We start from the raw sequence: 12,500 nt of genomic DNA, 5'->3' as shown, positions 1-12,500 counted from the left end.
TGACCGGTCGAGTATGTACATTGGCAGTGTTTGAGTGGTTTTGATTTCATGAATTCAACAACTAAACTCGAATTGGTTCCGATCCGGTTCCGGCCAACCGAGGCATCTGCAACATGTTGTTTAGAACAAATCCATCAGCGTACAACTATCAGATACATCGGCATCTTTCACTAGCAATTTCAATTTTTGAGCAAACCCTTCCATTATGGCATATTTTTCCATTTCCTCCTTCTTTCCCTGCGCATTTTCCCCGCAACACTCGTCTGTAAATCGCACTACGTCCAGGTATGTCATGCAAGCTTTGAGCAATTTATGCAGATCCGATCGGAGATCCTTAATGTTTGGGTAAATCCCATTCTCGGTGTTGGAAAAGATCGTTCGCAGATCGTTGAATGACGGTCCACACAGGTAGAAATCGGGAAACTGGTAAAAATAAAAAAGAGGGGAATTAGTTAAAACAATTGGCACCACAGTAAAGGACACTCTCTGAGCAAGCATGCGTTTGAGTTGTTCCTAGAACTGCGCAAACGCACGCTCCAGAGAATCTCCGTCACCCCTACAGGTGTTCCAGAGTAGACGAACTGTGGTTCACTAGCGAAGAGCGATTAACATGTTTTCCTTTGCTCAGGCCAATGTTGATGCAGTTGCACCATTATTCTTCTACGTCATATTTGAACTCATAATTGAACGCTACTTACATATGCTTTGGTAATCCAAATATTTATGAAATATTCCGACTCCTTAATCTCCAGCACTCGACGCATAAGGGTAGAACAAGCTTCCACTAAATCGTTGGGGCATTTCTGCAGTTCGTAACGGTTCAACAGTTCATTCCATTCTTCGTTCGATATGCCATGTTGTGGAGTCTGATCAGCTGGAGATGGTGGTGGCGCATCCGGCAAAGGCGTCACAGGAGTAAGCGGTGCTGGTGGTGATGATAGTTCTTTGTTGCTTAGGGGCGTCACTGGTAATCGTTGGGAACGGTGCTCATCGGTATCGTTTTGATCGTGAACCTTGCTCTTCTGCTTAAGCTTTGTAACATCTTCAAATCCAGGAGGTTTGCGCAATGTTTTGTACACACCAGTGCGTATGTACTCGCCATCGTTATTGGGAAAGCTAACAGCACCTTCGCTCTCTGGGTCGGCATCAACAGTGGCGCTTTCATACCGATAGCCCCCTGGGGAAAGAGTCATTGAAAAACCAGTCGCATTTCCACGGTGTGATTTGGCCAGCTTATCCAAATTGGTGAACGATGTGACCAACGATCGGGTTAGCTGTAGGGTTGACTTGTGCCACTGTCCGAATTCCTTTAGAAAGTTGGGGCAAAGTTCCTGCTGAACGTACGCCAATCCACGCGGCTCACTACGCGCATAGCCTTTGATTATGATCCAGGCGTTTAAAATTCTGGTAAACACAAAGATGAAATCCTTCACTGCCCATGCAAGCCCCTGCGAGTTGATGTTGGACACTACATTATCCGGTTTCAATAAATCCTGTTTCAGACGAGCACAGAGACTGTCGATTTTCTTGAAACAGGGACGTTTCTGGTAATTGGTTGCTAACGATTCTGCCAGCTTGCATCCTTGCAAAGCAATCTCGATCAACTCGTCAAATTGATCGGTGTACGGTGTATCCCCTTCAATTTGGTCATCGAGCTCAGTAGGCAAGGACGGCGAGGTGCTGGAAATTGTTGCGAAAACCAAAAAAGGGTATTGGAACAGGATCACCTCATACGCTATTGGTTTTACTCACCTGCTGCAACTTCCGACGCTTTTTGGAATATCGAACGCGACCGTAGATTCACCCTGATTTACATGTGGCGCATTGCCATCGAGAGTACATTTTGGTTGCGGAGGAACGCTGCAGTTAAGAACATTTGGTGCTTTGTAAAACACGGACGATTGCATAACGGAATAGTTGTAGGTGCTGCGAAAAGGAGTAGATTGAAAAAGATAGCCAAAAGGAACTCCTCGCTTTCATACTCACTGATGCTCGAATAGTGGAGGCGGTATATTAACAGGAAACCGTAATGGCTGAAAAAGGCTTGAACATATCGGTTGCCGGGAGGCTGAGCTGTCCAGCGCGTTCGTATAGCAGTAGGCCTGGCGATTGTTGGCTTGCATCATCGGCGCTGGCAAAGTCGGGTAAACCGGAGAAAGCACCGGCACGGGATGCCCGGAACATAGCTGGCTGTGTCGCGTTGGTTCAAGCTTTACGCTGCCGTCGGAAGGACACGATGGCGGGGGCTGGCGAAACGGATTCCGGTTTGTGTTTCCGGCGTCGCGCGATATCGAGAGAGATGGAAAATCGGTCATGCTGGCTGTTGAGAAGCGGAGAGAAAGATTACTCTTGGAACCTTGGGAAAGTTTACGGACATTATTAGAAGATACTTACGATAGTAGAAAGATTTCTCCATTTTGCTCTGGAATTTATTGCAGTGCCACTTGTATTGCTCACTTTTCTGCTGGTCTTTTCGCGTCCGCCGCGTCCGAGTCTCGTCGCAGTTGATCTTGAAATCGAAAAATCGCTGCCGGTTGATGGGGAGCCCAAAGGTGAAGATTTTTTGCCACAGCCTACTGCGTTATGCTCTCTTCCAGAACATGCGCAGGCAGATTGATCAACTCAAATCCTGCCTAGAACCTTGTTGATGGTTGTTTCGCTAACATCCGAATTGAGTTAATGCTCAAGCACCTTTTTTATGGGCTCAAAACAATATTGAATTGAATTCTCCGAAACTCTTGTTTTTTAGAATAAACCCGCGAAACACCACGATTTTAACAGTTCCAGCGTACGCGCTGTGTCTAGACTGGCGGTAATTTTATGGCTAACTTTATGGTAACTTTATCGCTTGTTGTTCTTCTTCATTGTTTTGGTCTCCGGTTTGAGGTTGGAAACCCGATCCGAGAAATCGCAGTAAAAAGTGGGAAATTGCCTATATTTTCATTGTAAAAATACTTGATTCTCGCTAGTACTCGTTACAAATAGGCAACCATGGATAACGTGTTAAAGTCTCGCCGTGAGAAGTCACAAAAACGCAAAATGCTACTGGCCCAAACCGTGAGTTGATTGTGGCACCCGATCGTTGGCGGGGACAGGTAATGATTTGTTGCTTTCGCCTCTCTTTCCACAGTTCGGTGTATCTAGCGTCGAAGATCTTAAGCATGTCTTGGGGACGAAGGAAGAATCTTCAATCAACAAATCCCAGCGGTACGAGGACGAAGAAGCAAGGTCGTCGAAAAAGTCACCCTCCGAGGGCTTGGTATACCGCGATTCCTCTACGTTTCTGAAGGTAAACTCGAACGCCCGGATCGCTCGAAGTGCATTTAAGAACAATCCGCTCGTTCCACGCAACAGGGTACACAATCGTCCAATCCACACAACGATTACTGCCAGCACTTTGTGGATACAGGCCAGCGACCGCAGAACTTTATTCGGGATGTCGGGCTGGCGGACCGGTTCGAGGAGTATCCGAAGCTGCGGGAACTAATCCGATTGAAGGATGAGCTGATTGCGGAAACGGCTACACCGCCCATGTATTTGCGAGCCGATCTCAAGACAATCGATCTTAAAACGCTGGGAACCAAGTTCGACGTGATACTCATCGAACCACCGTTGGAAGAGTACGCCCGAGGCGGGGCGGCAGTGGCCGCTGGTGCACCACGAAACTTTTGGTCGTGGGATGAAATACTCGCGCTAGATATCGGCGAAGTGGCAGCACATCGAAGTTTTGTCTTTCTTTGGTGCGGTAGCTCCGAAGGGTTGGACATGGGTCGTAACTGTCTGCGTAAGTGGGGCTTCCGAAGGTGCGAAGACATCTGTTGGATACGCACAAACAACGAGTCGCCCGGTCATTCAAAGATTCTCGAGCCGAAGGCAGTCTTTCAGCGCACCAAGGAGCACTGCCTGATGGGTATCAAGGGTACGGTGCGGCGTTCAACCGACGGTGACTTCATCCACGCGAACGTGGACATCGATTTGATCATTTCGGAGGAGGCTGAGTTTGGCAGTCTGGAAAAACCGATCGAAATCTTCCACATCATTGAACACTTTTGTCTCGGGCGCCGCCGGTTGCACATCTTTGGGCGCGATTCAACAATTCGGCCCGGTTGGGTTACGATTGGGCCCGAGCTGACCAACTCAAACTTTAACAGCGAACACTACTCGAACGCCTTCGAAGAGTGTCCTACGACCGGGTGCACTGAACGGATTGAGGCACTGCGACCGAAGAGTCCGCCGCCCAACGGTAAAGCAATGCGAGGACGAGGTCGAGGCTTTTCCCGAGGATTACGAGGAAGATCTCGCCTGTAGAAGGTTCAGCTCGTCGGAGTGGAGATTTTTCATTCGTTCCCATTTCTTTCTGTTCGCAATTTCGACAAAATTAAGCCACATAAAAATCCTTAATATGGAACAAATAAAATCATAGCATATTTTCATAGCTCTTATGAATCATTATTTGTATTATTGCTCATTGTACTACTCATCACTGTCGTACTCACAGTTTGGATCTCGAAAGCTGCGCTCGCTGTCCGCGTGATGGTACCTCGATTGTTGCTCCAGATGATGATTCAGATGCCGCATGTACACATCCAAATCATCCTCGCTTTCCTCGCATTCGTTTGGCTGAACGGGCGACTCTCCATTGGTAGCTTCCTGTTCCTCTTCCTCGTCAAAGTATCGCTCTTGTTCGTCCTGCTCCCTTATGTCGAGATCATCATACTCGAGCGAATCGTCCACCTTCGTGTAATCAAACTCCTTATCCTCGCCAGCAATAAACCGAGCGTACATGATACCAATGAATTCGTCCCGCAGCAAGCTACGTTCACCAGCGGTCACTAGATGTGGCGGAGGAATCGCTAGTTTCCGTCGGCGACGTTGTTTCTGACGTTCTTGTAGTCGTGTTTCCAAGCGAGATTCTTCCTCATCATCAAAGTTACCCCATTGGCCACGAGGGAACCCGGGAGAATTGGGCCGAGAGGGACGCTCCGAATCGACGAACTGCCGAGCATCCACTCCCGACAGACTATCATCTTGCTCCTGCCGGTTTTCCTCTTGCTCCAGTTTCTGTAGAGTTTCCTTTGCTTGCTCTTGGTCCATTTGATTGTAGATGATGCTGACAATGCTGGGCTCGTCGGAAACACGATGGGCATCGCGTTCGCGCTTCTCTTTCTCCGTCATGAACTGGCCTACCAGCTGATCGTACAGCAGGGGTTCCCGCTGCATCATTTCATGTTCGCTAAAGTATGACCCTTCGCTGCACAGCTTCTGTAGTGCAGCATATCGCCGATTACGCACATCGATGGCCCGGCCACCGTTCTTGAGCCTACGGATCCGCTCGAGGTGATGATCTATTTCGTACCGCTCGTCCGGACTGTAGGCCATCGTCTGTTCGTCCTGCTCAAAGTAGCGCAGATGGTCTTCGTCCATGAACAGCCCGAACCGGGAGAGGAATGTGCAGTGGCTCTTGTTCATCACCTCGCGCAGTATACTTTCTTTTTCTATGCTACTAATTTCCGGTTCGTTGATTTGCTGGTTTTTGTAGAAAACCTGTGGATTGCTGGTGATGTGAGCAAAGAGTTCGGACTCGTGGATGGTTTCGTCTTCCTTGCGATCAGGATGTTCCCCATCATCCTCGGTCATTGTTCTGAATTCTTGAAATGGAAAAGAACTTTGCATTTACCGAACTGCAAACCGAACAATCTGCAAAGAATTCTCACTTCCTGTGCCACTAATTGCCACCGAAAATCCGGTATCCTGCCGCAAAACTCGATTGGTTGAGGTTTGTTTTTATCCTTGCAGCGTCGTGTAAACAATGTAGGTTGTCAAGCTGCTTGCGAAGCGTTTCTCAGATTTATTGAAAAAACGCTTCAAAAGAGCAGAAAAAGTGTTTTAATCGTTGCGGGCAAAAACAAATTAATGCACACCTAGTATCGCTCGCTAAGCTGCAAAATTGAGTCACAAGGAAAATTAATCAACCGATTACATAGAATGCAGGTGCAAAAAAGCATGTTTTCCGTTCACGTGGAGCGCCAATTAGCAATAAAAGGCGAACGATCGCCTCCACCACGCAGCCGAACAGAGAGGTATAGTTAGTATATCTGACTATTTTTCTACTAGCGGATCATCATCAGCCGCAGCCCACAACATTCCCACATTTCAAGGACAGGTCGCAGTTGCAGTTTTCTACCGTTGCTCACCATCGTTTCGAGATCGACAATTGAGGACATAAACATCCTTATCGGTGAACGCTCCTTTGATCATGATTGGCTGGTTTGAATCATTCTCCAAGAATCTCCGCTCGTCATCCCGGACCGGAACTAGCAATTATCTAGCGGACCGTTGCTAATCGTTATTCGTCATTCTCATCCTTTTGAGAGATATCCGGCTAACTGTTTTCTACATAAAACGTATCCGAGTAATGACGTAGATTCTAGCCATTTGGCGCTCTACACAAACGATCGTTGGAAGCATCTATCGGTTCGTTCAATAGGGTTACTGAAAGAGGTAATTAGTATTGGAAGCGAGGGTGCATTGGTCCAGTCATGACGAGTAGTACGTTTAGCCGGCAATTAAAGATATGCCAACAATCAAATGCAGCATCCAGTGAATCGGCCGCACGCACTCCACCGTATCTCGGCTACCTTCGTTCTCATCATTGTTCTATCGATGGGAAAGCGCGCGGAAGTGTATCATGTTCTGGCTGTGGAGTTTTCCTTTTTGCACCCTAACACTACTACACCGCCATGCCCTTCCACTATTGCTACTATGAAAACCACGAGGTTCAGTTACTTGTTTTAACTAAAAACGATGCAAATCCCTTTTGAAACTAATTTTAAGTCCCACATTCTAGTCGGATTTTGACTTAGGATTATTTGTACCATATGAAGTGCGGGCTAATGCTCCATACTTGAAAGAATAGCGTATGTACTACTAATACTACTACTGCTAATGCTACTACATTGTGGAATGGTTGGATGGTGCGTATTGCTTATCACAACCTTGCGATCGTTTCGCTACAATTCCGGAAAGCCGATCAATAGCAAACTCCCACCGTTTATCTCGCAGTGTGTAGATGCAAGTTTTCCTCACCGACCGAAGGTGCGTAGTATAAATAGAGTAACCTGCGAACCGGATACGGTTAAACGCAACTTGAAGTTTTGTTAGTGCACTTGGGACGAGCAGTATTGATGTGAATTGAGTGGATTTATCCTTTAGCGTTTGACCGATAGCAGTGCAGTTTTATCTCCTGTGAACATGAAGCCTGTGTCAGCATTAAGTACGAGCCTGTGATAAAACCATTGTGATGGCCTAAAATGACGAATAATTGTGATGCTTTTTTTTCAAATACTTCTTAGGAATAATGTGCGTAGTGCTAGTGGCTGGAATCATAAATCAAATCAATGGTCAATCGGATTACTGTGATCCAACATTGTGCAGTAAGTGTTTGCTAGTATAGGCAGTGGACAACATAACATTGGACAAAGGACAGCATGATCTGACCAACGCTGCCCATTTTCGTCAATTCTAGAGAATAAACTAGCTCACGTAGGATGCGGAAAGACCGATAACTATGGTCCATACTGCCCCGTCGATAGGCAGTTGGTACCGATGACGGAAGAGGTGAAAACCTACATCCTTGATCTGCACAACGTGTTCCGAGCTAATGTGGCGCGTGGCGAGGTGACGAACTATGCTCCCGCTTCTCGGATGCCTACGCTGGTAAGTCGATTGACCCGCTTATTTTTTTTAGCAGGCATAGCATGATGATACAATTCCTCTTCGACGATAGGTTTGGAATGACGAGCTGCAGAAGCTAGCTGAGTACAATGTTAAAACGTGCATCTACGGTCATGATTACTGTCGCAACACGAAAGATTTTCCACTTGTGGGCCAAAACATTGCTGCGAACTCTTTCTACGGAATGGAAGTGACTCCGCTGGATACGATGACCGAACTGCTTTCCAGTTGGTACGGGGAAAGCGATAATGCTAATCAGGATTACATCGATTCGTATCCGCTGCTAGGACAAGATCCACCGTACGCATCTTCGGAACACCTAATCGCGACTAAACGATAGCTGTACTAATGTTCTATTCTTACCTTCCATTACACGCTATAGAAAGGATATCGGACACTTTACGCAGATCGTGATGGATAAGGCAACGGCGGTTGGATGCGCCATGATTCAGTACACCCAGAACGAACAGGGTCACGATTGGGTGCATCAGAATTATGTTTGCAACTATTCCAACTCAATCGCCCGCGGTCACCCGGTTTACATCAAGGGCAATCCTTGCGAGCTGTGCGTCACTGGTTGCAGCACGAATTATCCTGGTCTGTGCAATATTGGAGAGCCGGTACAGCCAACGGCGGCATGGTGAAAAATGGCTCAGTGTGAATCATCACAGCGGCTGATGAGCCATCGCCATCGGCCTACAGGCATTGCCTTTCCTATATTGATTTGCTACTATTTATTGTTTCACTCGTGCATTTCATCCACTTCACATCATTGTAATGCAGCCTAGGAGAATACCATTAAAAATACCGATCTTGGATACGAGCGCAACGCGTTTTGTTCTCTCGTCGTTTTATGCACAGTTTGGTTCTTTTTGCAAGAGAGTAAATTTACAGGAAGTGATCGTCATGAGAGGAACCTTCTTTTTCTGTCATGTTGAGGAGTTAATTTGCGTGTTTTTGTATACGATTAAACACGTCCATTAACTCTGGTACATGATGGAAAAACCGAGCAACGTGCCTGCCTTCTGCGCCAACAGCCAACAGCTCCACAATTTCAATGAGATCTTTTGTAGTGATTTTTCAGCTTGCATGGCGTTGTTTTACATGCCGCAGTTCGGTTACGGACTCCCGATAAATGAACGAATAACAAAAGATCATAAAATAAAAAGATTTATCAAAAAAAAAAACTGCAAATTCAAAAGTTTACAGGGTGCTCCGGCTTGGGCATCCGTTGCACCGGTTGGGGAGGGGGTGGGAGGCGGTAGGATTTTTTGACAACCCGGTTCCGACGTCAACAGTACAACGTTTTCAGGACAAAGTGAAAATTACAAGTAAAAGTAAAGAAACGTAAAGTATATTTAGTGAAAATTAGTGCTACACACATCCGCATCCCGTTTGCCCTTGAGCTCTGCGGTTTCTGTTCTATTCGCCGGCCCCGCGATGGTTGATTACGGGAAGGAGTTTATGTTGTATCTGATGGACGAAAGGTGTTACGATAAATACTTTTTGGAGTTTGACCTTTTGGATGGTAGGTATCGTGCGCTGGGTTGCTTTCGTTTGCACGCAATGATGACGATTTTCTTCTTGTAGGCGACTGTTTTCGTGCCCTGTTGAGCAAAGGACTCGGCTTCGGCATCATCGCCGGATCCGTGCTGGTGAAGGTGCCGCAGATCACGAAGATTCTGGCGAATAAATCCGCTCGCGGCATCAGTCTGTTCAGCGTGTGTCTCGATCTGTTTGCCATCACGATTCACATGGCCTACAGTTTCGTGAACGGGTTCCCGTTTAGCGCTTGGGGCGATACGTCCTTCCTCGCGCTGCAGACGGCAATCATCGGTATTTTGGTGTTGTTCTTCGGTGGATCTCCGGTCGCTTCAGCAGCGTTCACCGTCGGCTACGGAGCGCTTGTGTACGTGCTGATGGGAGGCATCACGCCGCTAAGCTTTCTACTGTTGGCTCAGGGCTTCAACGTTCCCATTCTGCTGCTCGGTAAGCTGTCGCAAGCCCTTGCTAACTATCGCAACGGAAGCACCGGCCAGCTATCGGCAGTGACGTGCTTTATGCTACTGGCCGGTTCGTTGGCACGCATCTTTACCTCGATCCAGGAGACGGGAGATCAGATGATGATCATCACCTACGGTGCCTCTTCATTCGCCAATCTGGTCATCGCTGTGCAAGTGCTCTACTACTGGAATTCGGACAAGTCCAAGAAAGGCGCAGCTTCGACCGGGGCATCGACCGCGGCCAAGAAACCAAAGGCAAAGAGCAAGAAAACCGACTAATCAAAGGTGCGACTAGTCAAGTAGCCGATTTATTCATTCAATTTGCTGCTAATATCGGAATCCAGTCGATTCCGGCTACGAGATTATTGGATTGCGGCTGAGCGTGAACTAATGATCGAAACGAGCATGACTCATTCCCGAAACAACACAACGTAAAAGACTTTTCAAATGACAAAGTTAGCAAGAGCATCATGTAAGGAGGTAGCAATGGTCAATTCGTAAGTGCTGGCCACGAGCAGCTTACAGTCACAGTAGCAAAAGAAATGAACGAAGATGAACGAGATTCGCGTGTTGGAGTGGGTCTTTATTGCTTAAAGTAATCGCGTAGTTTATCTAGCGCTCGGAATCGATGAGAAATTTCGTTCTTTTTCTCCTTCGGCAACTCTGCATAGGTTGCATCGTAGCCGGTCGGCTGAAAGATCGGATCCCATCCGAAATCTCGTGAGCCACGTGGCTCGACGATAGTGCCCTCGGTGCGGCCCTGGAACAGCAGCACCTCACCGTCGGGTCGATCGGTGTACGCAAACGTACAGACTGCCTGGGCCGTCTTGTCTTCCCATCCGGCCAGCAGCTTATGCAATCCTTCGGGGCCCAGCTTATCGAGAAACCATTTGATGTACGGACCTACACGGAACGAAGCATACGATAATCATAACGATTCCTTTGCTTCACACTCCACAGAAACTTACCAGGGAGTCCTTTGAGCGCGTTGAAGCACAAGCACGTGTCTTCAACCATCACCGGCCCCTGCACTTGGCGAGCAGCTTCCAGGCACTTTCGTTTGCAGATGTCGTCGATTTCACCCTGCAGCTCCGGTAGATCCAGTTTAACCGCTATGATTTCCCGAGGAAAACGCGCCCCCAAAATGGCACGGACTTCCTCGAGTTTTTTCGCATTTCCAGTAACGAACGAAATTGGCCGGGCCATAATTTGTTGATTTTTCCGTTTTTGTTGATGTTTTCCTAGAAGTGTTGCCAAACCGTGATTTCCTTTTTCCGAAAATCAAAAATTTTTGTGAAATGATTGTGATAACGATTTAATGTTTTTAAAACTTTCCGTTATTTTGTGGGCGCTATTTCTGGCCAGAACCTATCGGTGTGTAGAATGAATTTAATTTTGTCAGACATCTTCTCGCCAATTGGAAAAACGCAAGAAGAAGGTAGATAGTTTACTTCACATTTTCGTCGCTATATCTCCACGGCCACGGTAGATAACAGCAAGCGCATTGGCTGATAACGGCGGGCCACTCAGATATCAAATGATTCCCACCTCGTGCTGGGATCTCCAGTACCGATCAATACATCCTACCCAGTAGATTCAGAACCGTGCGTGGGACAGGAAGTATTGTCGGTGTATCGCTCCTGTCTCAACGGATATAGCAAATCGCAGCGAGTTCGGGGTGGATTTAGGATGTGCTTGCTGTGAAGCACGTGCTCGTCGCGGAAGTGTGAATGCGGAAGTGCTCGTTTTTCCAAGTTTTCCTCAATCAAGGAAAGTTTCGCGTACAACGAAACTTGCTGACGTTGCCACTGGAATCGGTTCGATGACGCACACAGTTCTTCCGTGATAATACTTGTGGAGATTAATTTTACACCGTTGTCGTCATGGAAACTAATAAGGAATTGGTAGGTAGCATTCCGATGCCATGAGTGGTGTGATAAGCGCACGGTACAGTCGGATAAGCGCGCTATCGTCGGCGAGAAATGGCAAGCCTCAAACGTGTCACGTTCTTCAAAAACGCCATGATGATGGAGGTGGGTGGCGTAGGAGTCGTCGCTGATGACGAGTTCGAACATCGAACCTCGGCGACTGGAACAGGGGCCAGAGATAGTGGACCAGCGCGGTTGTCGATGGTGCGCTATGATAAGTGGCAATTTGATGATTGTGTGCCCCATAAACTTTTCTTGAACAGTGTACGACTGTAGTATGATACAGCGATCTCCAAAGTGTGGAAAGATTATTCTGAGAATGATTGCAGGAAGTTGACCAACTGCTTTACACTCTCTAATGCGATACAGCATTGTTGTTTCGGCATTTTTATGATTTTTCTTAACATAAAGCAGCACTTTACACGCAACAGTCTTCCCGCCGATTTTTTAGGCGGATAAGGAGTTCACCTGACGGCTCAAAAAATTAAAGCAAATCAAACGTGTTATCAGGTTCAGCCAGGGTTGATGTAGGATTTGATAAGCGAGACGAAGTTTGAGTCTTCCGGTGAACATCGTAAGCTAAGCTTTCGGCTTACGAATTGTGATAAAAAAAGAAATTAACGGTGACCGATTGGTTTTAGCGGCTACAGAAACTGTTGTGGGAGCTAAGTCATCGTTAGATAAACTGCGACACAGGGTCTGGAACATGCAAGCCGGTTCTATAAGAATTCGATTAGATTAACGATCCTCGTTGATAAGGATTAATGATGAATGGGAACATCGCATTGGCGATTCGTAATTTATGTTTCAAAGTAAAACAAACAAACCGGATGTA

At 47.0% G+C, this 12,500-nt stretch overlaps 7 protein-coding genes across 8 annotated transcripts in view; 4 read left to right on the top strand and 3 right to left on the bottom strand.

The window, feature by feature from the left end:
- Positions 1 to 866: 866 nt before the first annotated feature.
- On the bottom strand, positions 867 to 2,505 carry LOC126577397 (uncharacterized; the record flags this gene model as incomplete). The annotated part of the gene is made up of 4 exons (XM_050239003.1): positions 2,395 to 2,505; positions 1,987 to 2,320; positions 1,753 to 1,926; positions 867 to 1,680 (listed from the first exon to the last, which is right to left on the bottom strand). Coding segments are annotated over exons 1-4 (1,344 nt in total), but the record flags the coding sequence as incomplete, so codon positions are not given.
- Positions 2,506 to 2,882: 377 nt separating this feature from the next.
- On the top strand, positions 2,883 to 4,437 carry LOC126570795 (N6-adenosine-methyltransferase non-catalytic subunit). Its single transcript, XM_050228792.1, has 3 exons — positions 2,883 to 3,057; positions 3,131 to 3,289; positions 3,355 to 4,437. The coding sequence occupies exons 1-3, from the start codon at positions 2,992 to 2,994 to the stop codon at positions 4,306 to 4,308; spliced, it is 1,179 nt and encodes a 392-aa protein (XP_050084749.1). The 5' UTR covers positions 2,883 to 2,991; the 3' UTR covers positions 4,309 to 4,437.
- Positions 4,434 to 5,794, bottom strand: LOC126570796 (coiled-coil domain-containing protein 97). Its single transcript, XM_050228793.1, has 2 exons — positions 5,715 to 5,794; positions 4,434 to 5,648 (listed from the first exon to the last, which is right to left on the bottom strand). The coding sequence occupies exon 2, from the start codon at positions 5,635 to 5,637 to the stop codon at positions 4,474 to 4,476; it is 1,164 nt and encodes a 387-aa protein (XP_050084750.1). The 5' UTR covers positions 5,638 to 5,648; positions 5,715 to 5,794; the 3' UTR covers positions 4,434 to 4,473.
- A 1,345-nt stretch (positions 5,795 to 7,139) lies between these two features.
- On the top strand, positions 7,140 to 8,557 carry LOC126581729 (antigen 5 like allergen Cul n 1-like). The gene is made up of 5 exons (XM_050245586.1): positions 7,140 to 7,273; positions 7,353 to 7,433; positions 7,526 to 7,716; positions 7,787 to 8,034; positions 8,117 to 8,557. Exons 1-5 carry the CDS (start codon positions 7,252 to 7,254, stop codon positions 8,376 to 8,378), a joined length of 804 nt encoding a protein of 267 aa, XP_050101543.1. The 5' UTR covers positions 7,140 to 7,251; the 3' UTR covers positions 8,379 to 8,557.
- A 448-nt stretch (positions 8,558 to 9,005) lies between these two features.
- LOC126570294 (mannose-P-dolichol utilization defect 1 protein homolog) lies at positions 9,006 to 10,299 on the top strand. Its single transcript, XM_050227942.1, has 2 exons — positions 9,006 to 9,262; positions 9,325 to 10,299. The coding sequence occupies exons 1-2, from the start codon at positions 9,175 to 9,177 to the stop codon at positions 10,014 to 10,016; spliced, it is 780 nt and encodes a 259-aa protein (XP_050083899.1). The 5' UTR covers positions 9,006 to 9,174; the 3' UTR covers positions 10,017 to 10,299.
- On the bottom strand, positions 10,300 to 11,094 carry LOC126570295 (inosine triphosphate pyrophosphatase). Its single transcript, XM_050227943.1, has 2 exons — positions 10,706 to 11,094; positions 10,300 to 10,640 (listed from the first exon to the last, which is right to left on the bottom strand). The coding sequence occupies exons 1-2, from the start codon at positions 10,941 to 10,943 to the stop codon at positions 10,321 to 10,323; spliced, it is 558 nt and encodes a 185-aa protein (XP_050083900.1). The 5' UTR covers positions 10,944 to 11,094; the 3' UTR covers positions 10,300 to 10,320.
- A 259-nt stretch (positions 11,095 to 11,353) lies between these two features.
- Positions 11,354 to 12,500, top strand: part of LOC126572134 (unconventional myosin-VIIa-like) — a 9,713-nt gene continuing 8,566 nt past the window's right edge. For both annotated transcript variants that reach the window (XM_050231200.1, XM_050231201.1), the window contains exon 1: positions 11,354 to 11,641. In XM_050231200.1, coding sequence (XP_050087157.1) covers positions 11,621 to 11,641 — 21 coding nt within the window. In that variant the 5' untranslated portion in view covers positions 11,354 to 11,620. The remainder of the gene's footprint in view (positions 11,642 to 12,500) is intronic.

This window comes from Anopheles aquasalis, chromosome 2 (genome assembly GCF_943734665.1).
Source record: "Anopheles aquasalis chromosome 2, idAnoAquaMG_Q_19, whole genome shotgun sequence".
Lineage (NCBI taxonomy): Eukaryota > Metazoa > Arthropoda > Insecta > Diptera > Culicidae > Anopheles > Anopheles aquasalis.
This window is presented reverse-complemented; position numbering and strand designations above follow the sequence as displayed.

Coding starts and splice junctions, on each gene's coding strand:
- LOC126570795 (XM_050228792.1), top strand. CDS start 2,992: ATGGATAACGTGTTAAAGTCTCGCCGTGAGAAGTCACAAAAACGCAAA. Junction 3,058..3,130: donor AAATGCTACTGGCCCAAACC/GTGAGTTGATTG, acceptor CTCTTTCCACAG/TTCGGTGTATCTAGCGTCGA. Junction 3,290..3,354: donor ATTCCTCTACGTTTCTGAAG/GTAAACTCGAAC, acceptor TCCACGCAACAG/GGTACACAATCGTCCAATCC.
- LOC126570796 (XM_050228793.1), bottom strand. CDS start 5,637: ATGACCGAGGATGATGGGGAACATCCTGATCGCAAGGAAGACGAAACC.
- LOC126581729 (XM_050245586.1), top strand. CDS start 7,252: ATGAAGCCTGTGTCAGCATTAA. Junction 7,434..7,525: donor CTGTGATCCAACATTGTGCA/GTAAGTGTTTGC, acceptor CGTCAATTCTAG/AGAATAAACTAGCTCACGTA. Junction 8,035..8,116: donor CTGCTAGGACAAGATCCACC/GTACGCATCTTC, acceptor TACACGCTATAG/AAAGGATATCGGACACTTTA.
- LOC126570294 (XM_050227942.1), top strand. CDS start 9,175: ATGGTTGATTACGGGAAGGAGTTTATGTTGTATCTGATGGACGAAAGG. Junction 9,263..9,324: donor GGAGTTTGACCTTTTGGATG/GTAGGTATCGTG, acceptor TTCTTCTTGTAG/GCGACTGTTTTCGTGCCCTG.
- LOC126570295 (XM_050227943.1), bottom strand. CDS start 10,943: ATGGCCCGGCCAATTTCGTTCGTTACTGGAAATGCGAAAAAACTCGAG. Junction 10,641..10,705: donor CGCGCTCAAAGGACTCCCTG/GTAAGTTTCTGT, acceptor CGTTCCGTGTAG/GTCCGTACATCAAATGGTTT.